Raw genomic sequence first — 27764 nt, 5'->3', positions numbered from 1 at the left:
CATGTCTTCACATAAAACGGCATTACACGAAATGGAAAAGGAAGAATTTCATGGAGAGAGCAGAAATCACTCATGACATCACACATGACGACAAAACTTTGGCACCAATCATTTCGACTTTGTAGGCAAATGTCCTTTAGTGCATTTTGGGCTGACGGGAGGAGGGACACTGATGCTGATCGACGGCTGGTGTGTGTTTGATGGAGGCGTGCGAAAGGTCGAAGAGAAGTGCCTTTGTCATTGGCGTCTAATTGGTGCAGTTTATTTTAAGGTACGGCCACTTTGAAAGGGCTCCCAGGGACGTTGTCATCGCCCCACTTGACAATAACAGTGTAGCTGCCCTTGTCCTTGACGGCGTACGTGACATTGTAGAGCTTGTTGCCCATGTGCTTTACATATACCTCCTCGCAGGGGGCATGGGGGCCGTGCACGCCGACCATCAGCATGTTCGTACCTGGGGGAGAGATAGGGAAATGAGATCGATAAGGTTCACCAGAGGTCTCTTAAAGAAGCGTGTTTTGAAGCCACGCTGATCGATACCTCCTATGTTAATAATGGATTCAATTACTGCAGGTAATGACAAAGCTACAGAGAATCCTCATTTAATTCTATAATTTAGCTCAAGAGCGTTTTAAAGACTTTCTGACGGTTGTAATTTTCGGGCTCTAACTTTTAATGTTGATGATTTTTCTTTACCACAGTATTAAATTTCACTTTCAGCAGGCTGTTACCTCGCACAAAAACCTAATAAAATGAATATTTGGCATCATGTTATGAATCTCTGTGAGACAAAACTATACACAGCAATACATTATGTATGGTAATATAATTAGACTCATCTAGCTGCAAAAGTGCGCCACAAACTCAACACAACAAATAGGCTGAATATAATTTATGTACATGTAACTTTTCATTTAGGAAACGTTCTTTCTGCTCTGGTGTTTCCCATGTTGGGACAGGCACAAAGCGTATCTTGGCTTATAATGTTGAGTGACCTCAAGAAACATTGGCAGCACCTTATAAAAATGAGACAAGAAAATGTTTAGCGTTGAAGAATGCACTCAAAAGAATCACGCTCATTTCTCCAGCCTCATCAGAGTTTGCAAGAGACGACTCAGAGCTGTTATCTTGGCCGAGGTAACACAAAGTACTGACTAATGGGTGCCAATAATCACGGCATAATATTTCCGTTTTTCATTTAAATGTTTTCAATTCTTGTTTTGAACTACAATATTTTTTTTGTCAGCAGGGAGTAAAGTTTTTTTGTCAATATTTTGAGTTTACCTTTAAATGCTCAAAGGAAAAGACAATTTTCTACTGTGTTTTTTTTCCTCATAAATACCAGAACTGTCAATACTTCTTGAGGGCACTGCATGTGGTGGAATAACTACCAGACCATGTAAGAAAATTCACATTAGTAACCAAACCAAGTGCACAGGTTGTCATCTCACCCGCTTTGCTGCAGTCAACTGTAAAATTGTTTTTCTGCCCCACGACTGCCTTGGACAGGCCTGCTCCGCGGCACAGCACCTTGCTGGCATCAGACGCCAATTTGGCTGATGTGGAAGAAGAAGAAGACGAGCTGTACGTCCCGCCCACTTTAGAGGTTTTGGTGACAGTTTCCACTAAAACAGAGGAGGTTTCATGGAGGCTGTGACCCCCTGACAGTCTGGCACCTGCAATAAAAGAGGAAACGTTTAAAGAAATATAATTATTGCCTATCCCAGACATTACACAACAGACAGTATTGACAAAGGTATGAAGTGCTTTCTCAGAGAAGGTTTCCTGCAAGACATTAGCTACGGCTTGAGCTGAAATAAATATACTTCAGACTCATAGGAGCTATGATTTGAATGTTTTGGAGCTAGTTTGTATCAAGTCGTGACAGGATATTTCACCCGCTAAGCCTGTAAAGAACGTTTTTATGTAATACCCGCAGAGAGCATTTTGAAAAAAGATGACATAACATTTATCTGACATCCACACAGAGCCATTTGTTTCATAATAGAGACTTGTCATCTAAATCCACGGATCAGATGGAAGAATGAGTGTGAAACAAACCTGTTATTTTAGCCTTGAATGGGCTGCCAACTATGTGCTGCGGTCCGCCGTACTTGATAGTGATGAGATAGTTGCCCGGTGCCATTGGTGTGTACGCGATCTTGTAGCCTTCGGGACACTCGCGACAGTCCATTTTGACCTTGGAGGGGCCGTCAATGTTGACGGAGAGGGTTCCAGAGCCAGCGTTGCAAGTGTTGACCACAAACTCCAGAGGGACACCTGGGGGAAATGGTGAAAGGTGAAGGTGAATGGGAGACTTTATCTAGAGGAAATCTAGCACAAACTTGAGACTGGATCAGGCAGGCTAAATTCAAATAAATACAAACCATATCTACACCAGAACTGATTTGGAAGAATTGACAGATGAATGTAGAACAGAGGCGTGGCTAATCCAGTCACAATCAGTTTGAACCAGGATAAACATTTCCTAAAACTGGACAAAGCAGTGGTCCAGATTTATATTTTAAGTTTGATCACACCTGTCATAGTTTGTGTCATGTGATTGTGCTTTATGTGCAGTGGGCGTGGTCAGTCACCTCCAATATTGTTTGCTAAAAATTGTACTTAAAATAACCTGGCAACAAAAAAACATAGTCCTCAGGTTTATTGGTTCTTTTGTAATTAACTTTAGGATTAAGTGAAGTGTTGTATGATCAAATGTGGTGCCTGCCTTTTTCATGCTGTAATTTCACTTATTTTACTATGTCCTCCAAAACTACCACATATATCATCACTTAGCACAATTATTCACCAATAAAATGTGCGAGTTTCATCACAGTGGGATCTGTGATGTAGTGAGGACTACATGCTTCTTTACCTTACTGATGTGCAGCAGGGAGGCCATATGTAAAGTGTGCGGAAATTACCAAAAATAGTCACCTGCACCATAAAGGGTTCAACTAGTTGACCCACAAAGCATTGGCACATAATGCGAAACACTGTGTTAATCTGTATCTTAGTTACCTGTGGTCCCGCCTTGCAGCCCGGGCCCGTGCGCAGTAACCATGCCGGGATCTCCGATGAGCCCGAGGTCACCTACGCGCACGTTGAAGGGGCTTCCAGGAATGTGACACCCGTTGAACTTGACGTCAATAGCGTGCACGCCATTATCCCGTGGAATAAAACGAATGGCACTTTTGTCTGCAGACACAAAATGGATAATTGGTGCTCAGTGTAAAAAAAAAAACGACCTCATAATACCTCAGAAGAATCATTATTGGAACTTTTTTATGGCAAATGTGACGCATACCGCCGTCAAGGTCAGAGACGTAGCACTCCTCCGAAGAGCCGGAGGGGGTGTGCACTTTGGCGTCGACCACACCCCTTGCCCCATTCCTCTGCACGATAAAAGTGGCCTCCTGGTTCACCTTCAAGTCCTTCTCCTGGAAAAGATGAAACATTGTCAAAGGGTTGTGGTGTACAGAAAAGCTTTTGTTTGTTAGATGCCATTGCTATGTTTTAATAACAATAATAATAATAAAGCATTTTTATAAGAACAGATTCAAACTATGGCACAAATGATGGCACATTGACACAATTCAGCCATTTATTCCTAATATTGTGGCAAACATAAATGTGTGCAGCCCTAGTCGTGTGCACAAGTGTTTGAACCTCTCGGGGACCTCTTTATGACTCATCATCATGCCTGAGTAAGAATAGACGGGAGTGTGATTGGGTGTGAGAGGCAGAAAAGGTCGTAGTTCAAAGCGAGGCGTTAAATGTTCTAGTCCCGTGAGTCACACAGGAGCTATTGTGACATTGGTCTGATATCACACTTCACCTGACACGACGGGCATGTAAACACTGTTGAAAGTGGCAGCTCAGATGACTAAAAATACGTGTTTTCACAAACGCTGGCAGCTGTAATGGAGCAAATATAACAAGCTATTTCAAATTGTGAAAGAGCCAATATAGTGAGCTGTCACGGATGTGTTTAAAAGATCTTTTTTTTTTTTCAAGTATTAACAACACTTTTTATCTTCTCCTGGCTCAGTAACTGCTGTCTTTTTTTTATTTTTTTCAATATCACAAACTGTGCCCACACAGCACAGCTTCTGTTAGCCCATATTAGCAAGGGACACTTAATCCGCGCCTTCATCACTCGCCAGCTATCACAGAATTACAGCCATTGGACAAACCTCTGATACTGCCATTTAATCACAAATCAAGGGCAAAGTGCTTTTAGGCAAGAAAAAGAAAAGGTTCATATCCAGCTCGCTCTCTGACCTATTCCTAATTCATGTGTCAGTGTGGATCTGGGTCAGATTTTTACCTGAAGGCTGGTGACAGTGAGCCTGCGGGCCTCGTCTGACAGTGTGGCTATGGGCACAATGAATGGACTGTCGGGGATGTGCTCGTTGTTGAACTTGATTGACACCTCGTAGTCGCCTGGGAAAAAGGAAACGTTATTTATTAAACATCAGATAAACTACAAAAAGCACAACCCACCGATAGAGTTTTAGTTTGACTATAATGTTTCTTTTTTTTTCTGTGACAACAAAATAAAATACTTCAGGAACATTCTGGAAAATGCTTTTACAATGATTTGATTCTGGAGCGCCCATTTGGTACGATTTCCCCCCTCCCGCATACATGGTTATTTTTTTTTATCGGATTTAAAAGCGGTTTAGTTCCATCTGCCATTACGCCACAAAAGCAAGCTGCTTTTTTGACATGCAGTACCGTTGGTGTGTGGCCATTGATGAAAATTCTTATTCTTACTATGATTGCACTATGAATTGCTGTACCTGGTTCCTTCACAATGTAAGACACTCCACAAGACCCATCCTTTCTGTCCTCGAAGGAGATTTCAGCTTTACTTGGCCCCTCTACAGCGATGGACAGGCCGCCTGCGCCAGCCTCCCTGGTCCAAATGCTGAACTCAGCTGAAAGCAAGAAAAGAAAACAAATCAATATGATAGATTTAAAAAAAACACACAATCTACTGTATCACAAAAAGTACTTACAGGGTGCTCCGGCTACACCTCTCTCCAGACCGGGACCTCCAGCCCTGACCTTGTGTGAGCCTCCTTCACCCATTGGCCCAACAGTGAACTGGAAGGGGCTCCCGGGAACGTGCTGCCCCCTGTATTTGACATTGACAGTGTGAGGGCCCATTTCTTGTGGGATAAAGCGAACGCTGTAGGTGCTGTTGCTCCCGTCAACGATATCAGCGTCCGCCGTCTTGCCGCTCGGGCTGGTCACCTGAGCCGTCATCGCCTGAGAGCCGCTTTCAACTGGGGAGACAAGCAAGAGGAGTGAAATGTGGGGGGGGGGAAGTTACGTACCGTATGAGTACCCACTGAGTTTAAGGGTCAAATGCAACATAAAGGAGGACTCGAAGTATTTTCTGGGAGTATAAGGAGTAAAAGATGAAGTCTAAACCAGGAAAAAGATAATACAGTATGATGGTCTCCACTAGTATCTAGTTCAGGGGTAAATTCTTCTTAAACTGACCCACCAAGCCGTTTTATTTCAGAATCTATCTCATCAATCAGCGCAAACTCATCCTTCATTCTTTTTTTTGAAATTCTATTGAAGGTCTTCTCACGTTTCATCTAGGCTTCAAACCACTTAATAGCAATTAAATGGGAAAACGCAGGGTGAGATGGCATCATTAAAATTCTGTGCATCTTGTGACAGTAGAAAGGCAATTAGTGGTAGTTTCATCCACTCCTTATGAAGACGAAAGCACTGTGTATTGCCTTAATGATCTGTGCCCAACTAATTGCGCGTTAAAACAGTATTACAAAAACCTGTGATGCTCATGGCGTCTTACCCTCCGGTCTCGCTGTGATTCCGGCGAAACTACCGAGGCTCTCCCTGCCAAGGAAATCTCCGAAGACGTCTCTGAAGGGGCTGCCTCCTCCCCCCACCTGGGTGCTCTCCTCCACTCGGACCTCTCTCTTAGTCTCTCCTGCGCGGGTCTTGCTGATTTCCGTGCGCTCAGTCCGTGTATAAGAAGTGTGGCTGCTTCGTGTAAAAGTTCTTGTGAGTCTCTCCTGAGCGGACACCATCTGGAACCAGTTTCCTACAAATCAAAAAAAGGAGAGTCATTCATAATTCATAGCGCCCGGCGTGGGACGACTTTATTGAATTACATGATTGGGCCTTGGGTTCTCTACTCACCTGGGATCTTGAGGTTAAGCCCACATGTGCTGCCCACAGACGCTATGGAGGAAGCTTGCCTCTTTCTGGTAATACTCTCTTTGATCCTTCCCTCGCCGGTCACCTTCACCGTGAATGGGCTGCCTACATTCAAATGAAGCAATTACAGTAAATCAAACGAAGGTATCCGAGCGACAAGGACATTTGTAAAAAAATATATTTGCATAAAAATAACTTCAAACCTGGGATGTGCTTCTCCGCAAATTTAATGTTAACTGTGTAGTTCCCAGGTTCGGTGGGACAGTACGTGACTCTGCATGTCCCATCTTCCACATCCTCGCAGTTAATATCCACTTTGCTTGGACCTTCAATAGACAACGCCAGACCACCGTAGCCTAAAATATGAAATCAACATGTTAGTATGGGGTGACTTCGTAGGGCTTTATATCTAGTACTGGAATAAAATGTGTTTTGTCCTTCAGCAGAAAAAGACCTTTGTGCACTGTGCGTGAAGCCTTTTTAGGAGGCTAGCTGTTTACATTACAGTGATAGTATTGCTCCCCTGCAAGTCGTGAAAAGTGCTTATAAACTCATGTAATCGCCAGTAAAGTAAGTCAGAGCATCTCCTAAACTGCAGCTTGTGTGGTCAGAATCAAAAGTGGAGAGGCTAGCTTCTAATTTGCACACCAAAGTTAGTATTTTTGCCAAAACTGACCTGCGTTCCTTGTATCTACAAAGAACTCGGCCATTTCATAAGTGTGCGCCTCGATGAGTCCTTTGCCGAACGCTTTGACCCTGCTGGCCTCGCCGATCTCCGACTGACCCACCATGATCTTGAAGGGACTGTTGGCCACATGAACCCCACTCTTCCTCACGCTCACTTCATGCTCCCCAACCTCCTTAGGTGTGAAAGAGATTCCTGCAAAGAAAGTTGAGAGTAAGAATTACGGCTGTGCAGATGATTTTAATTGAATTCTGATTAAATCTATGGCCTGAGTAAAAGCAGCCAGTTGCAGCGTGTTAATGATGCCGTTATTATTTTTGTGATGTAATGCTTCCTACCCAGGTGCCTGTTGGGCAGCCTTTTGAGTAAACACGGCTCCTCGTTTCCTGATGGTGCTCTGATACTGGCAGTCAGGGAGCTAATATCGGTCTCAGCGATCTTCAGTGACACATCAGCCGCTGTGCCCACGTTCAGCTGGGACGTCCTGGTAATGGAGTCGTCCCCTTGACAGAAAAAAAGCAATATTTTGAATGTATCTACTGTAAATAATATTAAATATAAGGATAAGGCAGACTGAAGCAATCTATATGGTAAATAGTTGATTCCTCACCAGTTATCTTAGCAGTGAAAGGGCTGCCAGGAATGTGCTTGTTGTCAAACTTAACAATGATGTTGTAGTCTCCGGGGGCAGTGGGCAGGTAGGAAACGGTGCAGGTGCCATCTTTGTTGTCCTTACAGGTGATCTCTGCTTTGGACGGACCCTCCACAGCCAGAGACAAGCCGCCTAAGACAAATAAGAGCATACACGAGTAAGGAGCAGTGACATCTATAAATATTGTAGAATGCGAAATGGAGTTGTCAAGTCTTACCTTCTCCTGCATTTTTGGTGACCACAGTGAATGTGGCAGACTTGTTAACCATGCCATAGCTCAGACCTGGGCCATAAGCGGTGACTACTCCACTGTTTACAGCATCCACAAAGAACTGCAGTGGGCTCCCTGAAAATGGTGTTAATAGAAACCTATTACTTCTTCATATTTGCCATAATGTATAGGGACACTTTTATGTAGTGGATATTATTTGATTTTCTCTACAGCAGTCCCATGTTGCTTACCTGGAATATGGTTGCCATCATATTTAATGTCCATCTCATGCAGGCCCCTCTCTATTGGCTGGTACTTGATGGTAATGGTGCCATCCTTATTGTCAGTTATATGCGGGCGGGCAGTTTTGCCTGAAGGCATACGCACTTCACCTGCAATAGTCAATGGTTTGGTCAGTGACCTAAATAGAAATATGCAGCGGGTGTCTGGTGCACAGTTTGAGTGTCCTCGAATGAGCACACAGACCTGTGATTTCGCCTTGCTGCGGCGTGAACGGAACGAGGAAATTAACAGGACGGAAAAGAGGGTCCACAGGATCACGGGGCGCGACAGGCTCATTTGTGGCCTGAAAACAAGAAATTCAGTTTGAGTTTAACTGAATGTCAGAGACAGTTACAGCCCTGCTGAAGGAGAAAGTGTTTAACAGTTTACTCACAACCACGTGGAACGGGCTCTTGGGGATGTTCTGCCCCCCGAAGCGGATGGTAATAACATATTTCCCTGGTTCAGGGGCGGTGTAGTAAATGTCAAAGGTGCCATCATGATTCTCCACCACATCCATGTCCAGCTCCATTCCCTGTGGGGTCTGCACCTTACAGGTCACCTTGCCTTTCCCAGCAGCCTTTGCATCGACAGTAATGACCGTGTCCTCGGAGGTCTGCAGCCTCTGAAGGCTCGCTGTTATGGGGAGGAAAGTTTGTTCAAAATTTACTTCATAAATTTACATAAATATTTTAGTTTTGAAAAGTAAAGCAACTTACACATGCCATGCCCTCCAATAGATACTAGAGCAAAAGTGGGAGAGCGTTTAAATATTAATGTAGATACTTGAATGGAATAAATCATTTTTATTTATTGTGATTATTATGCATTCTCATGCTCGCTCACCAGTAAGCCGACACTTGCTCGCATCCCCAGTGGGAAGAGACTGGATGCGATAGGGAGAGTAAGGGATCTCGTCTCCTCCATACTTAATGGTAATGGTGTATGGCCCTGTGGAGTCAGGTACATAAGACACTGTGTAGGTGCCATCTCTGTTGTCCTGGATAGTTGCATTTTTTGGCTTTCCCTCTGGATCCTGCCAATGAAGAACGATGAGTTTTAAAAGCTGCTGACTTACAGTATACCTCAAAAGCACAGTGCAGCAGCAAAGTGTAACTCTTACCAAAATCTGCACAGTAAGCAGTCCCTCTCCAGCATCGCGCGCATCAATGGTGAACTCAACAGGCAGGCTGGCCGGCACACCTTTCGTGTCTAGACCGGGACCACTGGCGCGAACCTTGCTGGCATCGTGCCCGGGCTGAGACATCACCTTGAATGGACTGGAGATGAAGGGCAAAATTGTAGTTACATTACTAGGCCTTCAAAAGACAGACTTCCCAAGTGAAATTGTGCTGAGCTACACTTTCCTAACAGACTTCATATAAAAGCAGTTCGGAGCATTTTCAGTTGTATTGTACCTGTGCGGGACTTCCTGGTCGGCATATTTGACTGACACAGTGTAAGGCCCGTCTTGGGCTGGTGTGTAGTGGACAGTGTGTGTCCCATCGCCGTTATTCTTCACACCAACAGGCTCCATAGTACCTACAAACACAAAAAAATATATCAAAAATATATTCCATTATATAATCAAATAAATGTTTACTTTTTCAATGTTTCAATGTTCGCTAAGTCAACCTGCTATTCACGAATTGAGAATCGGTATCTCATCACATTTTTTATTCTTATGTCATTTTCTTACCTGTTGGCCCGTAGAGTTTGACATCCAGTGGCGCCTGTCCCGCCTGGGTGCTGTCCACAGTGAATGTTTGGGGGACGTGAGCCCTCACTCCAGAGCCCAGTCCTGGACCAGAGCATTTGACTTTGCTGGGGTCCACAGGGTCTTTCACAGGCACACGGAAAGGGCTGCCGGGAATGGGGTGACCTCCGTAGTTAATGTTCACGTCATAGTCTCCGGGCGTGAACGGGACGTACTCCACGCTGCAGCTGCCGTCTTTGTTGTCTTTGCAGGAAATCTTTGCTTCGGAGGCGCCTTCGATCGTCAGACCCAGACCGCCTGTACCAGCACCCCTGTAAAAAAAAATATTTGTGGATTCATAAACTTGTACACAGTTAGTTGTAGATTAATTGTAGTTAATCTGTTTTTAACAGGAATCTACTCCGGACAAATGTTTTTTTCTCTACTTTTTCTATTTTATGACTGAGAGCCAATGGGAATATTACATTATGGACAAAATACAATTCCTCAGAGTTATAGCAACACAGCTGTTAATATCCTTTTAAAGCAGTACTAAGTAACTTGTTAAACTTAAATAGTCCCTCTGGGGGTTATACAAGCGTTAATGGAATGATTAGGGGGTCTTTCATCTCCCCCTGGTGTCTCCGGCCAGAAAACTACAATTGCACCGGGTCGGAGGCACAATACACAATAATGGAATCACAAAGAAGAAGCTAACAGGCTAACCAGCAAAGCAAACTGCAGGCTAGCTCCACTTAAACAGTGTTTACAGCCAAGTTTGAGTGAAAAAAAATGATCTTCATTGTGTAATTGGATGTACAATATCCCTCTCTCCCTTCGTCTTTTGTATCAGCGTAGTATTTACTTTCACAGACAATTAATGAGAAAAAAAACGCAACATGGCCTCTAGGGGCATGAGTTACTTAGTACTGCTTTAAATCATGACTACTTTTTCTTAAAAATCTGTTTCAAATATTATTCTATTTCACTGTTTTCCCTGTTAACACGTACCTTGTCTCCACAGTGAAGCAGTTGGACTTGTTCGTGATCCCTCCCTCCAGACCAGGCCCGTAGGCTCGTACCCGTGTCGGATCGCACCCCTCCACCACAGACACTCTGAAGGGGCTTTTGGGGACGGGCGCGTCATCGTACAGCACCTCTATGAGATGCATCCCTGTGGACAGACATTAGTTCACTGCACATGGCCCTACATAACACTGTTACTTGGCGTTCGCTTGTTATTGCAGAGGCTGGACAAATTCCCTTTTCGGGGAGATAAGCATCTGTTGATAGATAGCGGCACAGTTTGCTGAACCTACTAGGCGTTCCATCTGTTCTCTTTTCATTATTGTGTTAGAACAATTACTGACAAAGCCCCCTCTATAGGCCAATATAGAAGATTCATACCCTCGCCGGCTCGATATTAAAGCGTGACTGCGAGGGGTGAAGTTCTCTATGATCTCTTTGCTTTGTGTTATAGCTTTCTATTAATAACCAGTGTCATTGTTGCTGTGCACAGGCTGCCTTTCTCACACATACCTGGTTAAGAGCCATGTTCCAGCTCCGACTATTTATAAAACCAAGTCTGCCTCTATCCCTGCTCTCTTGCTCCTCACATCATTGCTCTACTGCATCATGCTGTATTTATACCCCCTCACTCACTCTTTCTTCCTTTCGCACTCGCCTGTTTTAGTCCCAGATGGAGCGCAACTCAAACACCTGTTAGCGCCGCTTTGTCTATATGCTCTGATTCAGGCGACGCGATGCAGCGAGGCGGAAAATGTTGTACTTTGTAATACTTTTTGTACGCCTTAAGTCAGAGCAATTGCGAACTAACTTCTTTGGAGAATGTCAATGTTAGAGGCTGTCATTGTCAAAGTTTTTTCCACCAAATACCACAGAATATGTAAGAGTATTCAACATGTAAAGCCTTGCTAAGCCTTGCTACAGTAAAAGACAAAGTTAATAAGCCGGGACATTTCTCGGGCCTAGGGGCGTAACTGTGCCTAAACCATGACAACATAGATGTCCTTGTACTTAGTTACAAGCAGCGAACGAGAACCACTGTATCATGTGATCTTCTTACCGTCCTCAAATGCGGTGTACTCCACTCTGTACGTGCCATCCCCCTTGTCGGTGATGTGGGACTCCGTGTTGGCACCGGACGGATTCATAATGTGGACTTTTACATGATTTCCTCCCATCTTTTTCAGGGCACGGGCATCGACAATGAAGTGGGTAGTGACTTCTCTGAGAACCCCTAGAGGTACATAGCAGACCCTTAATTTGGGATGGAGGGGCTTTACAAAGAGCAGTCAACATTAACTCACTAACTACTCTGCTGTTGCTGTATTTTAGATGATAATTTTACCTCTTGGCTCCACTCCAGGGCCATAGACGTGAACCCCTGTCGTGTCCACCGAGGGCTCGACCTGAAGGACCTTGGGGAAGTGGGGAATCACACTTCCACCATACTTGATCGTGATGGTGTGAGAGCCGTGGAAAGACGGGATGTACGTGACCGAGAAAGTGCCCTCTGTTGTTTTCTGAATGTGCACCTCTGCCTTAACGCCGGTGTCGGACACAATCTCGATGCTGAGCTCTCCCTCCCCGGCGCGGGTGCAGTCCACGGTGAAAGTGGCAGGTTCGCCGGCTTTCGCCTTCTCCAAACCGGGCCCGCTGGCGGTCACTTTGCTGGGGTCGAACGCCGGGCGGATGGCGGCTTTGAAAGGGGACCCTGGGATGTGCTTCTCGGCGTACAGGATGTTCACGGCGTATTCACCGGCCTCCGTGGGCAGGTAGGACACGGAGCATGTGCCGTCGCCGTTGTCCTGGCACTCCATCTTAGCCTCGCAGGGGCCCTCCACTGTCAGACCCAGACCGCCGGCACCTGCGCCTTTTGTGTCGATGGTAAAGGGAGCAGGTTTACCCACGACGCCTCCTTTAAGGCCTGGGCCGTAAGCTCTGACCTGCGTGAAAACAGTCGGGTCAATGTCGAAGGTTCCCAGCCCTTTTTTAATTATTCTTATCTCATTACATAGCACTAAAACTACTCAGACCCTTTCTCTTCATAAGCCTGAGAGTACATTTGAATAGTAATGTATGGCTACTTCCTGACGCCAGTGTATAAATATGTATGTGTACAGTATATGTCGTCAGCTGGGGACTTAGGCATAGTGACAACTTCTATGATCTTTTTACCTTTGAAGGATCAGCAGGCATCACAGCTTCAACTCCAAAGGGGCTGCCCATCACCGGGTTGCCATCATAGCTGACATCAACCTTGTACTGCCCCTCCTCCGGGGGAATGTACTTCACGCTGTGGACGCCTTTGGCTTTGTCCGACTCCATCTTACAGGGAATTGGTCGGCCAGAGGGTGAGGTCATCTTCACGCCTACGTCGCCCTGCCCACCGGCACCCTTTGTGTTCACGGTGAACTCCTGATCCTTTCCGACCTCCACTTCTACAAAGTAAGACATTTCATGACATTTTAATGAAACCCATTGTAACTGAATATGAATTGATGAGTTTTCTGTACTTACTTTTGTCGAGACCTTCGACTTTCACCTTTGTCAAATCCAGCTGAGGAGCCACTGTGATGTGAAAGGGGCTCTTGGGAATAGGATCGCCTCCATGCAAAACTGTAATAGTCATGTTTCCCTACGAAAGCAAAACAAAGTGAAAATAATGCAATAGAACAGCTCTATTGTTAATGTACTTGTAGCTGAGGCTTGCCGTACCTGTTGAAGTGCGGTATACTTGACGGTGTAGGAGTAGTCGTGATTATCAATGATTTCAAAGTCACGAACAGCCTCTCCCGGGGCAGATGCTGCGAAATGCACCTCAGGCTTAGCTTTGCCGGCTCCCTTTGTGTAGATGGTGAAGTGGGTTGGAGTGCCTACTTCTACTCCTGAAAAGCACATAGGAGTGTCACTGATACAAGATGATACGAGTTGATCACTTGTAATTCAACATCTTCTTTCTCCCAGCACTTTCTAACCTGTCTTATTCAGCCCGGGACCTTCGGCTCTCACTTTGCCAGCGTCATGAGAAGGATCCACTTTGACTTTGAATGGACTAACAGAGATTTCCTGAAAGGATTATTATAAAAGCAAACCAATTATTATTACAATGCCACTAGGCTTAGTAAGGCAATAATCTGTGCTCCAACCTGGTCGGCAAACAGGACCATGATAGTGTAGCGCCCCGGGGCGGGGGGAGTGTACTTCACGGTGAAGGTGTCATTGTCATTTTTGATGATGTCAAAGTCGATGTCGGCCTCTGCTGGCCCGACCACGCCCGGAGCACACTTGATACCGATGCTGATGTCCCCTAAGGCACATAGCAATGAGATCAGTGCACACAGGTCGTTGAAATGTGAATAGTAAGAGAGGATGAGTGCGCACAAGTGCCCTTCAGCTGATTTAAAATACATTTCTTTGGATTGGATTTTAATTCAGCTACATGATACCTATGAATAAGCATAAAGTTTTTCCACTAGCTAAATGTACTACTCTGCACAATTAGAGAAGAAAATTGTAAAGACTGTAATTAATCAAGCAGTACCATATCCTTTGAGAACAACTTAATACTTCCTGTGGGATCACCTGCTAACCCTGCAGTACAGACCTCTACAATCACATCCTGAGATGTCTGGGAGTCCTGCAGCGGTTCATATTTCAGACTTCTCTCTAATGTTAATGCTCTGAGACATATTCCTAATGTGCACAGTGAAAGACTTTAATAGTAAATCTAATCACAGCTTCAGTGCATCTCAGGAAAACTGCAATTACATTTGTTTTCAAAATTATGTAGCCATAACTCTATCCTAGTTTTTCAAGTTAAAGCCCAGACGGTACACTGATTAGTTAAAACTAGGGCAAAACTCCCAACTTGAAATAAACAGGACTTAATGAGGACTGCAAATGAAAGTCCGTACCATTTGTAATTTATCATCAGTATTTTGATTTTCTTTGTCTCCGGGCAGCTGCACATTGTTGCGGGCTCACCTTGGCCAGCCTCGCCGCAGTCCACAGTGAAGTATGTTGGCTCGTTAGCCTTGAGCCCTGTCTTCTCCACTCCAGGCCCATAGACCTTGACTTTGTCGGGATGAGAGCCCTCTCCAACCAGGATCTAATGAAATCACACAGCACTTGAGGCACAGGCAGCACAGCCCTCTCACTTTGTCTTTATTTGGTCAAGTGTCATTTGATTAAATTCCTTGAAAGCAATGAGTTTTACCAGAGGTGGAAGGATTCGACCACTTAGGTAGAGGATTATTCTAAGGCAAATCACTATTTACATGTAAAAGAAATCCTAACAACATTCATTTAAGTAGTAAACAGGTCAAAACAGGTACAACTTACTAAAATATAGCTCGCACTAGTGTTAATCATTCCACCTTTTGTCTAATTCTCTAGCCGTGTGTTGTGTAACGGCAGGTTCCTACCCTGAAGGGGCTGTTGGGCACGTTGACGTCGCCCCAGGTGATGATGATGGTGTGTTTAATGGCCTTGACCGGAGTGTACACACAGTGAAACGTCCCGTCTCCCTTGTCAGCGATCTGGATGTTGATGGCGCATCCCTCTGCATCCTGAGCATAGATCTTCAGCTGACCTTTCCCGGCCATGCGTGCGTCAATGGTGAATTCAGTTTGTTTGTGGACAATCACGCCAGCTGGCTTCAGACCAGGCCCAAAAGCTTTCACCTGCAATGTACACAGATACAAAAAAATCAGCTTCTATCCAAAACACATTTTTATTATTTACTTTTGGGTTCCAATAATTGTGCTTCTATCCATGTACTGTAGTATTTATTGTTTGAAGGCACTAATATTTATTTATCTTATATTGAAGTCTTATCTTAAGTTATGACATTTGAAAGTATTTCCGGTGTTTCAGCTTCTTATTTTGTGCTATTTTGTCAATAGATTAAAATTATATTTTGCACACTATCTGCACCCATCAATGTCTGAGCACAGGCACATTTATTTCTGTCAAATTAACTGGAAGCAACAATACACCCTGTTCAGGCTGCTTCACTCATGGTTGAGCATGGACGAATACAAACTCTATTGTTAAAGTTTGAAACCAACAAAAATGAGAATTACTTTTTCGGGGAAGACGTCATTTTCAGCAGGGAGGATGTGTGCCATGAAGGGGCTGTCCTTAATGTCCTCATCATCGCAAATGACATGCACGGCGTAGTCACCGGGCTCAGTGGGCCAATACCGCACATCGCAGGAGCCGTCGCCTTTGTCGTCGCACTCAATCTTAGCCTGGGAGGGGCCCTCAATAGAGAAACCTGAACATGGGAGAGGAAAAAATGCCACATTCGGGTCATGGATTTACAATGCGTCTGCAGCAGCTTGTCAAATTGAAAGAGTTTGTACCCAAAGTGCCAACTTCAGTTCCGATAGCCTCCACCACAAAGTCGGCAGATTTTCCGACCATGCCAGTCTTCAGACCTGGACCCCAGGCTCTAACTTTCTGGAAGCCTGCCGCTTCACCCACCTCCACCTCGAAAGGGCTGAAGAAAGAACAAAGAAATAGCGGCTTGGAAACTTAATAACATACTGGTAATGGTGGATTAATTGTAAGGGGTGGCATCAGACCTGCGTGGGATGGGCTGTCCTCCCCATGTGATGGTGACGGTGTATTTTCCAGGCCTCTGTGGGTAATATTCACACTCATACACTCCATTTCCTGCATCACGCACTTTGACTTGCTCCTCCGCTCCAGCTACAGAAAACACATGGTTTAGTCGAGCTCTGTGTATTCGTGCTTTTAACGCAGTGACAGTCAACGTAACTTTTCTGACAAAAACTAACACACGGCTAAAAACAGAAAGACGGATGAGTGAGGAGTGAAGCATAAAGGAGCTGTCTGACTCACCGGGTCCTCTGACGGAGACGCTCAGTGCTCCGCTGCCAGCTCCCTTGGTGAAGACTTTGAAGTCTGCAACCTCCTTTACTCTCACCCCTTTAGGCTGTAGACCTCTGCCTGTAGCTCGGCAGGCATTCGGGTTGATAGCTATAAGAATAACAAGGTTTTTAGAAAGAGAAGGAATATTTAGCAAGGCTTAAAACGAAACATAGCACTAGCTAGCAAAAGACAGCAGTGTTAGTAGAAAAGATGGGACAATCTTCATTTCAAACAGGACACTTGAAATATTGATTGACGGGACCTGTAAACAACAATGATGCGAACATAACATGTATGCCACATAGAGAAAAAGACATTGACGCATTTGAGAGCATCTGGGGAGTGTCTGACAACATTTCTATCAAAAATGTTGACTGCAGGCTTTATCTGAATGATGCCAATTTGATGCAACAATAAACAGGCACATCAAAGCCCAAGCAACAACATTTAACACAATAAAGAGAACTCGGCGAAAATTGGGACAATCTACGAGCTGTTTGCACAAGGCTGTCTCTGGAGCATGTTTCCCTTTTTATAAAAGTCTATAAACCATCAAGCTGCATGATGCAACAGCACGGAGCAGGCAACCAAGCGCAGCATGGGGCTGCTCGCAAGATACTTCAAGCATCTGCAGAGTTTGTACAAAAATGGCGAAGGCTCCTGCCCAGCAAACCATACTAACTTGGGCGGCTTGGTTTTGTGGGGACAGCCCCCTTCCCACCTCCAGGAGGGGCGCGCATTGACTGAGGTGCTATCTGCAGCGGAGCTCCTGAGGGAGGAGCATTTTGTGGAGCTAGAAATGACAAATAGGGAGGTTATGCTCTGGTGTGGACAGTCGGTCCTGCGGCTGTGATGGATCGACCGCACTGACACTAACACATCGCTAAGAAATCAGATTTGTCTGACAGTAATGTACGACAGACAGATGGCTCACCCTCTGCAACGTTGACAGTGAAAGGGCTCTTGGGGATCTCCTGTCCCGCAAACAGGACGTGGATGGTGTGTGGGCCCTCCAGCACAGGCCGATAGGTGCAGCGGAACACACTGTTGCCCCTGTTTTCTAAAATGAGCTCCACTGTGTCCTGTTTGCCCTGAGGATCCATGATGACCACACTGACGTCTCCATTCCCAGCGCCTGGAGGTCACAGTCAGAGTGTAGGTCAGTTTTCACTCTTCAGTCACATGTGCAACAGCAGGTACAAAACACCTCTGCTCTTACCAGCCGTAAAGATGTCAAAGTAGGTGGGCTTGTTAGCCACATTCCCGGTGGGCTCTAGGCCTGGACCTCTGGCGTGCACCTTGTTGGGGTCACCCACATCTTTAGCCACATTGACAGAGTAAGGGCTCTTGTCAATGTCCTGACCGGCAAACAGCACTTTCACCTATTGGATAAAAGGACATTTGATCAATAGGTGTATGTTGCTCATTTGTAAGCAGGGTTTAAGTATCCTATACGAGGTCTTACCTTGTGGAGGCCCTCGACCTTGGGGAGGTAGGTGACTGTGTATGTTTGATTTTTGTCTCTGTTTGGTTTGACCTTGGCCTATGCGGCGTAAAAATAGAAAAAAACATTGTTAAAGTACATGTTAGGTCTTACTTTGACATTTAGTTATTAAGCACGGGGATTAGCCCTGTCCACTGGGTACATATTTTATAACCGAGTGTATCAGGTTTAACTTGCCTCCTCTTTGTGTCCTTCAGGATCCTCTACATAGACCAGGACCTCACCGCTGCCGGCCTCCAGCGTGTCTACAGTGAACACGGCGGGCTGCAAGACTTTGTTACCATGGGGCTCAATACCTGCAATACAAAAACAAAGACAGGAGTTACCGAATATCGCGTTTTGCCCATTTTGTCATTGACATTTATAAAACTAGGACTAAACCGAGGCACAAACTGAAATGAAAGACAATTCAAGTAGGTTTCCGTGCGTGTCCCTGCAACCTACCAGGGCCGTAGGCTTTGACCTTGTCGGGGAAGAGCTGCTTGGTACGCGTAGGAGCGCCAGGCTTCAGCTTAGACTTGGGGAACTGGGACAGGTAGGTCATGACGGAGTGCTCATCCACATCTGGGTCCACGATCTCCTCAGGGGCGATGACCTGCACATCCAAAAATCATTTTCAAGTTGGTGTATGCATGTCTTGCATTGTTGTCATGTGATTAAAACGTGGTCCCTGTAGACACAATACAGGATTTCAGCCCATTGCCAATTTTACTAACAAAGAAGCGTAACATCAATTTTATAATGAATTATGAATGCCCACATGTTCACGAGAAGGGAACATCTGCCAAATTTTGCATCAGAAAATTCCACCCATTTTAGCATATAATTGAATTCTCAGTTTCAGCCCTGGCATGATGGATGAATAGACAGAGTCAGGAAGTGGGCCCATTGTATTCAGGGACGTCCAATTTTCAGTTTTGAACACATTCTCTTGCCACATTTTTCAACTTTACGCCGATCATATTCACTTTATTTCGACTCTTCATTGAACCCCCTCACAAGCGCATTGCAGCTTAACTTGGATTATACTTTTTCTTTTTTCTTTTTTCATTCTCTCCACCTCTGACTGCTCTTTCGCCTCGCAGCTCTTGTTTGCCTGTCTATCACACTGTGCCACAAAGCCACGCTCTGTGCTGGTTATATTTAACCCCAGGACAGAGGGGTTAAGGATTGTTGCCTGCAATAAGCCAGGCGGGGGGATTAATCCTGAGCCCGACCTCTCCCGCATCTCCTTAGTGCCAGCACAGTGGAATCTCGCCCCCGGCCCCGGAGAGCAACGACATACACCCCCCCCCACCCACCCCCCCCCGCCCCCGGCTATCGCTCCGCCTGTAAGCCTTTTGGAGAACGATGCGCAGTGAGTCTCAAGCAAACGGGGCAGACAACCTGTACGCCAGACCGCATTTCAGTACAGCAATGCGGAGACAGAAGCCGGAGTCCCGCTAGATTCCGTTTCGTATTCTGATGAGCGCGGGGCATATTTACACCGCTGTTTTCCCGCCTGCATCTGACAGCCTGCAGAAATCTCGCACCTCCACACATTTCACAGCTTCGCAAATTTCTCAAAACAATATGAAAGAAAAAAAGAAACTCCTGCCCGCGCACTCTCTGCAAGCTACAATAAAGCAAATGGAAATGTTATAAGCTACAAGAACAATAAATATTTCATGACCTCCTACAGCCTGAGCTCCCCGAGAGGATGCTGCGTATCATAGGCTATACTGTGTAGTGGCACTGATATATGTATATAAGGTAGGGTGGAAATGGGATTTGCGGGTGCTTAAATGTATATATGAGAATTGAAAGATGAGATACAACAAGGTTTAAATTTCCATCAGGCCTGGGGATGAATAAACAACCCATGAAAACGTAACACCTTTTTTCAGTGGTTTTCAAACTGTGGTACGTGTATCACTGGTATTTGGGCTTTGTCTGGTTGGACTCAGGGTCATGTACAAGTTACACTTTATTCTTTTTAATTAGAGATTGTATCATTTATGCTTTAGAAATAAATTAAAGTTTGTTAATGTTGCCCAATTTAAGTCTTGCTTATATGTTTAGAATTGCTGCCTATGTGATTGTCATTTTTGTTCTTTATGAATGCACTTTGATTCTTTATGAATGCACTTTGTATTGCCTGTGTACCGCACTTTGTATTGTTTTACTTTTAAAATAAACTTGACCTTGACCTAGAGCAGGGGTGTCCACATTATGGCCCACAGGCCATCTGCGGCCCATATCCCACTTTTAATTATTTTGATATATATAGAATAAATGAAAATCCATTAATAGAAAGCTGTGATGAAGGCTGTTTTTTTATTTCTACTTTAAAGGGACTAGATGCAAGTTGGTCATTTTATGCTCACTACTGCCATCTCAGGTCTTATGCGTAACTGCAGCTTCTATATTAAGCTTATGCATGACGGCAATTCGAAAGCGAAGTAACAACTTGTTGAGTGACAGTGCAGGATTTTAGAGGCTGTTGTGGTGAATAGGTCTGAGTTCATTCTACACATTAGGACATTGCTGGAACATGTAGGGGGAGGAAAATACTTAATTTTAGCATTTTTAAACCCCGTATAGTCCCTTTAAGCATATTCAATTAAAAAGCATAGCTAACATTTTATTGAATTTGCTAACTTTGATACAATAGAGGTGAACTTATCTATCTGACCTCTACTGAGTGCCGCGGCCCAGTTGTTTGTATATTTTTCTGTATGTGGCCCTCAGTGAAAAATAGCTTGGACACCCCTGACCTAGAGGGTTTGTGATCTCCACTGTCCACCATGTTCTCTAAATGAAACACATTCATGTACTATTGCTTTATTAAGTCGACGTAAATAGATCCAATCATTTAAAAAGTATTTGTTTTATGTTTTTGCATGTGACATTACCTGAGGTACGCCCAACCAGTCGTCAGCCTGTTGCATGGCTTCTCTGGCATTCTCCACAGGCTGGTTAGGGTCCCACTCTGCCCAATCAGGACACAGACCTAACCGGGAACACAGGAGCAGGGTAAACAAGGTTAGATCAGTCTACTCTGCTCTGGGCTATAATAAGCTCACTCAGGCAGCCATTGTTATCTCGACAACACCCTCCTCTCCATCACATGACCTTACCCGGCGCGTTGGGCTCTTGAGGATCCACTGTTGGACAATCATTCAGGGGGAAAAAACGGGAAATAATCTCGACACACACGCGCTGGCACTTTCACCACAGCAACAGCTAGCCCTTCCCTTGTGCTGCTAATGCCCAAATTGGATTAGTGCTGGCTATTGGAAGAGCGGAGCACGCTCAAAAGGCCCATGCAGGCACACTACCGAATAGCCTTATCCTATTATGATTGACACAGAGGCAATATTAACAATTATGAGCGTGCACACTGCTGAGAAGAGGGCTGTCAATCATTTTTAAGAAGACGCCGGAGTGGGCTTAATACTGTACACTGTGGGTGGTCAATTTTCATATTTTACCATGTTATTTTTTGAGTGTGCTTAACAGAATTGTGTTGTATTTTAGCAGCCACTGAATAAAAGGCTCTTAACTTGGTGGTGTCGGTGATAGAAGTAAAATAGTGATGTAAGTAATTGGAGCAACAATGAGTGAGGGGGCGTAAGTTAAATAGTAGTAGTGGCACTTGTAATGTGTGAGCTCTCAGAGTTTCCCATCATAAAAAAGCTTCTAAAGCTCAGTTCTGTTTTGTTTTAGTATTGAGTGTGTTTCACCTCATACCTCAAGCAACAGGCTGGACTTACATTCTTCTAGGGGAGAGGGGTTTACCTTCCAAATTTATTTATTCATTTATTTATGGAGTGGTTTATTTGACTGGGTACACATTCATCAACATTTTTGTAATTGCGTCAGTACTTGCTGTAGAGCTAGTTTTTGCCTGGTATCTCTGGCCAGAAAACCACAATTGCAACTTTGCTTCCTACGGGTCGGGGCCCCAATACACACTAATAGAATCACAAAGAAGAAGCTAACAGGCTAACGGGCAAAGCTAACGTTAATTTCTCAAAAGCTTCTCTTAACTTGTTCATCGGCCTCAATTGTTCAGTGTCTTGCGCGATAGCTATTTTGGCTACAACACAAAAGTATTTTTGTTGCTGACAAATTCTCTTCAAGTGAGAGGTGAAACATCCTCAACGCTAAACCAACACCGTACAGATGACAGCATGAGAGCCTTTGTCTTCATTTAGTCATGTCGTCACCATGAAGTAGAAGTAGTAATTGTTCACTAATTGCAGCGGTAGTATGCATAGTAATTTTGTTAAGTATATCCCTTCCACATGCATGATATATAAACTGTACACATTTTTGATAGCTTTGTTTCATTTTATCTTTGGCGGTGGGGACATGTGGTCAGTGGGTATGATTCAGCGGTACACCAAATGTCATTACCGTGCTGTTTGGCTTGAGTAGATGAAACAGCACCTTGTATGGTCAGCATTGCAGCCTGCTGTTTGAAGGATGAGCCTGTTCAGATCAATGGCTCTTGTAAACAGTAATACACAGTTCTGCTCCTCTGGGTACTCCTCCACCGTTCCCACAGTAAAACGCTGCTAAAAGCGCACTATCTAACAACTGGCACTGACCCAAAACTTGGCCTTGTGATTTCTAGGATTTTCTGACCTGCAGCTCCGTGCATCCTTCAGAGCTCTGTGCATTTTGAAGCCAAGCCAAGGCTATGACAAGAGAGAAAGAATGGTGTCCAAATTTGGGGTTGCTGCAGTGGCTAGGCTATAAACGTTATATATTTGGGCCTCAGGGTGCTGGACGGAGCGGGTGAAAGCTTCAGTCATTGTGGGACAGCTGGCAGGGATCTCCTCCAGGCATCACTGACCCCTCTTTATACCTATGACTCTGCCTACTCTCTCGGGACACATTACTTGTCATTTGAATCTCAATTTTAATGCAGACGTATGTTTCCAGAGTATGTGACAGGGTTGTCTTTAAAAGATGAGGTGTGGAGTAAGCCGAGTGTCCAAGGAAGACGATACCACTTCACAGAAACTCCCTTGACCCCCAACTCCATAGCAACCGATGAAAACTCAAGTACACACTAGTTGTCAGATAGTTATTCTTACTCAGCATTAGGGAGGGGTGAAATGCCCTTACATAATGTTACTAATGTGTTCAGTTATACTTCTTGGACAATGGTGATGCATTAAATAGGGGGGAAATGTCGCAAAAACTTGAGAACTAGATATTGTGTTTATTTATTTATCTATCTTCATGTTCCTGAAATCGCATGATCTTAAAGTGGTGTGTGTCCCAAGCAGTCGCCTCTGCATATCACCCATCCTTCAACCAGTGCCTTTAGGCACTGCAGGATATTGTTCGTGGTGTGCTTAGCCTACTGTGCATGTTTTGGATTGATGGGGAAACCTTGAGAAAACCCACACACACACACACAAAGAGAACAAGCCAACTCCACACAGTGACCTTTAGTTTGCCACAGTTGACATAAACCATTATAGTTTGCCATATTCTGCATCTCCCAGATGATTTCAGCTCAACGCACTCACCAGGGGCGCAGTTGTCCACCAGCGCTCCCAGGGCCTTCCCGTCCCTCCAGTCGCGGTTGAAGTTGGTGATGGGCAGCTGGGGCACCTTGTTCTGGATCCAGCCCAGCAGCCGCTGTTTCGGGGTGAGCTTCTTTGTCTCTTCATCGTCCTCGTCATCCCACATGGGCATAGAGATGGAGTAGTGCAGGATGAGAGTCCAGATAAGACCCAGAATCAGCTTCAGATTTCCGTCCACAATGGCTTTGCTATCTGTAGTTGGACACACGACAAAAAAAAAAGTTAAGAAGGATTTATTTACAAGCATGAAAATGTATTCTTATCTTCAACCAGCATACCAGACCACTCTTTTTTTTATAGCATATGCAAATTGTATACTTTATAGCTGAATTTACTTTTTGCAGACTTTAACCCCTACTTGAGTAAGAATATTTTAATAGTACATTTCTTTCCTTTGATATTAGCATAGATTTAAATTGTGATCTCAATCCATCTAAAGTGATGGCAAAAGTGGCTGACACACCTCAGCTGTCATCTATCACTCCCCCACATTCACCAGCATGTTGAGTTCAGTGCCCTGCCTAAAGACGCATGAGCAGTAGACACACCTGAACAAGATTGTAACTTTGTGGTTACAGAACAACACCACGATGTGAGCCGCTTTTTCTGATCTAAAACTATGTGCAACACCGTCGGCAATATCAATAGTCTTGATGTGCGGAGGAGCTGACCAGGCTATTCTGAGTGGAAATATAAACAATGATGAGTGACTGCTGAGGAGACAAGAATCTAACGGCGCTCGCTGCTCCCCCCCCGAGCCCCTTTCTCTCAGACAGCTGTCCCGGTCCGGACCCCTGACAATCTGTCATCCCGTCACAATGCACTCCCAAGGCACAGACAGCTGAGGATACGTGCAAGTGGATCTCTCTCTGTCTCTGCATAAATACCACTCGGATTTCAATTACACCCAAAAGTAGCGGCCGCGGCAGCAGCAGCATGATAAATCAAACGGACAAGATTAGATTCATTGACAACACGCACGCAACTAATTTCCCCCCAAGTACTCGAAGGAAAAGTTGGTCAAATGAGCATATTTGAATCACTTTCAATTTGGTGTTGCAGGCAGTTACGCCAAACAGCGTCTCCGGAGATCTCACTTCTTTCGCTTAAAAGATGATTGAGGTTATTTAGGTTACGTATCATCATTATCATCCATATGGTCGTGGTTTAGGCCTAGTTTCAATCTGAATTGAACATAGCCCTGGTTTCATTCACATTTGTATTTGATCCTAATTTCCGTTAAGTTTTGTTTTTTGCTATTTTCACAGTATGTCTATGTCGCAATATTTCACCCTCCAACACTGTAATTTACTTTTCCTCACGTCACGCAGGCCTTTTATTTTCCAAGAGCAGCATTTGATGTGTCACTACTTGATTCGTGCAGGCAGGTGGGGACAGGGTCTTGTCACAGCAGGGTTTTTTTATCCGCACTTTGTCCAGATTTAAGGGCAACTGTGCGGGCCAAGCTGCATCTATCAAATGATCTCCAGTTACAAGTTGTGACACATGTGCGACTAAGCCCCGCTGGGTTTTTTTTTTTTTTTTTTTTTTAGCATCCCTGGGTCTGTGTAATGGAAGCGAGGCATTATCTTTTAACAGTATTGACCCAGTAAAGCTGCACAGGGGGAGCGTGCCAGGGCAGGAAGTAAAATGCCAGGGCGTCTATTACTGTGCCCCCTTTCTGTCAAAGCCGTCCGAACCAATGAGAGCGCGAGTCTGCCACAGCACAAGAGGTGACACAGGCACCAAAGCAGACTGTCCCATACAAACATTTAGCACCTTTTAAGACTATAGGGACGTGACCTCCACACAATATCCAAGCCCAGGCTGACATGCTGATATCTTGAGCCTGGTCGTGGTTTGGTCTGGAAGCGCCTGTAGTGTTTAGTTGCTTCAGGTCAGGCTAAGTCCTTTACACATCTGCACATCTGATCGAGTCAAATCTAGTTTGTCCTTTTTTTCTTTTTCTGTTGTTGGGATCGTCATTGTTTGTTGCTCGGTTGCATCTGATTTGAAACTGCGTTCTTTGGTCTAGCTTCGAGCCAGATCACACCTCTTCATAAAACTTTCGGCTGTGTCAGAATCCATACCCAAATATCCCTACTCCTCTCATTAGCTCAGTATTTAACACAACTCCCTTACACTCCGCTGACCAAAGGCCTCAACCACGCTGGGAATTTCACTCAAGTGTGTGGCAGCGTCATTAGTCACTAAACAGGGGGAAAAAATATATAGAGGCATGGGTTTAATAAGTTTTTGCGCTATTGAATTGCGAGCTTGTCCACAACTCTATAATTAAGCAATACATCTTCCTGCCCCAGTGTGTTTCATTTTGGGGGGTGTTAAATTTTTGAAGAGGTATTCTATTCATCCCCCCGGAGTTCACTCTGACACGAATCCACACAAATTTAATGCAACTCCAGCTATCTGTCTCTTTCGCCGGATCCCAGAAGGGCTAATCCCCTCCTCACTCATGTTTGGGGACGGGATGTGTGCTGTCAACAGAAAGCCCTGGTAAGTCGCTTTTGACCTCCGACCTCCAAGTGTTTGTATGTGGAGTCTTACGTGAGCGCTGTCAGCTTGCGCAAAATCCATCTTTTTCATTATCCCAGGCTCACTGAATTGCCAAACCTGAAGTTCATGGCTGATGCACCCTAGGCACAAGTGGGTGATCTCACTGGCACCTCGGCAGTCATTTTCCAATGAGTGCTTTGACCTATGCTTAGTGCAACTTATCACTGACTTGTCAACAGAGAAACCAGTCCTGGATATGACAACCACACCGGGATACAACTTATTATGGCAAGTTGTTATAGTAGCAGCAGTAGGTTGTTGTATGTAGTCGTAGTTGTACTGTAGTAGAAGCAGCAGTAGTAGTATTAGTAGTAGTAGTAGTGGGGCTTTATGTTGTCATGCCCTTCAGATTTGTTGCTGTCACTGTTTATTAATTTGTTCATTTGCTCTCAGGCAATTAGTGAGACTTGTCCCTGCAGCTATGGGCATTAGGCGGGGTACACCTAAGACTGACAATAATTCCTATAAAGGTCAATGAAGAGTAGGGCTGCTCGAGTATTGAAAAAATAATAATCACGATTATTTTTGTCATAATTGAAATCACGATTATTCAAACGATTATTTGTTGCCTTAAAAAAAAAGTATATCTTTATTCTATTTATTTATTAATCAAAACACTACACTACACTTTATGTTTTCTGGACAGTCATAAAAGTACAAATGATTTCAAGTATGCCTTGATTAAAGAGAGGTCCCTGTTTCACACCTGCCCCCTGCTGGCCAGTCCTCACACCTGCACAAGTAAACTAAGCAGTGCGGCCTGATGACATCATCACACAGTGCTGTTTGTTTTTATGTCAGACAAAAGCATGAGCCATGGCACGTGAAAAGCGAAGGGAAAATAATCCCAGCGGCCTGAAATAACGCAAGTCTGCTTTGCAAAAAAAACCCCAAATTGTTAAAAAAAAAAAATGTAAAAAAGAAAAATCGATTTTTTGCGATTATGCTAATTTTGTAATCGTTTACTGTTGTAATCGAAATCGTAATCGAATTTCGATTAATTGCACAGCCCAAATGAAGAGTCACCATTTCCAAAAGAGAACAACCTTAAAACATGCACAGTACTAACCTATAGACACCAGCTTGATTCTCTCTCTGTCCAAGAACTCGAGCGCCACCGACACGTTCTCCAGCTTCATCTGTCTGAAGTTGGGCCTGCTGTGGTGCTTCCTGTACATTTTCTTCTGGCTCAACACCTCCAGGAGCGAAATGAGCTTGAGGCCGTCGGCGAAGTCCTTCTGCAGGTCGGTGACCGTCTTGTTGACGCACTTGAGATGCTCGTTGCACCACCGGGTGAACGTGTTCTGCTGGATCTTCTTCCATGGCGCGTCCTCGGCCAAGTCCTTCTCCGTGGCGGGCATCTCGTCCTCGTCCCCCTCGTCCCCGTAATCCTGGTAGCACTGAGGCGGCAGCTGCTCTTCCCCGTAGTTATTGCTCATCATGA

At 44.7% G+C, this 27764-nt stretch overlaps 1 protein-coding gene across 1 annotated transcript; it reads right to left on the bottom strand.

Annotated features, from left to right (window-relative positions):
* On the bottom strand, positions 1–27764 carry LOC306971131 (filamin-C-like). Its single transcript, XM_079567288.1, has 46 exons — positions 27390–27764; positions 23690–23938; positions 21056–21153; positions 18606–18756; positions 18339–18457; positions 18123–18200; positions 17877–18039; positions 17592–17792; positions 17340–17450; positions 16628–16765; positions 16348–16474; positions 16126–16262; positions 15844–16037; positions 15184–15441; positions 14744–14867; positions 13906–14066; positions 13735–13825; positions 13475–13644; positions 13277–13394; positions 12935–13197; positions 12105–12702; positions 11820–11993; positions 10745–10907; positions 9737–10065; positions 9456–9579; positions 9161–9317; positions 8884–9073; positions 8757–8780; positions 8432–8673; positions 8242–8341; positions 8007–8147; positions 7762–7890; positions 7503–7676; positions 7231–7395; positions 6884–7087; positions 6411–6563; positions 6190–6312; positions 5840–6091; positions 5028–5297; positions 4809–4946; positions 4334–4449; positions 3311–3443; positions 3025–3201; positions 2062–2280; positions 1452–1676; positions 1–454 (listed from the first exon to the last, which is right to left on the bottom strand). The coding sequence occupies exons 1-46, from the start codon at positions 27760–27762 to the stop codon at positions 267–269; spliced, it is 8232 nt and encodes a 2743-aa protein (XP_079423414.1). The 5' UTR covers positions 27763–27764; the 3' UTR covers positions 1–266.

This window comes from Gobius niger, assembly GCF_951799975.1.
Source record: "Gobius niger genome assembly, chromosome: 12".
Lineage (NCBI taxonomy): Eukaryota > Metazoa > Chordata > Actinopteri > Gobiiformes > Gobiidae > Gobius > Gobius niger.
The sequence above is the reverse complement of the archived record's forward strand: the minus strand, read 5'-3'. Positions and strand labels throughout refer to the sequence as shown.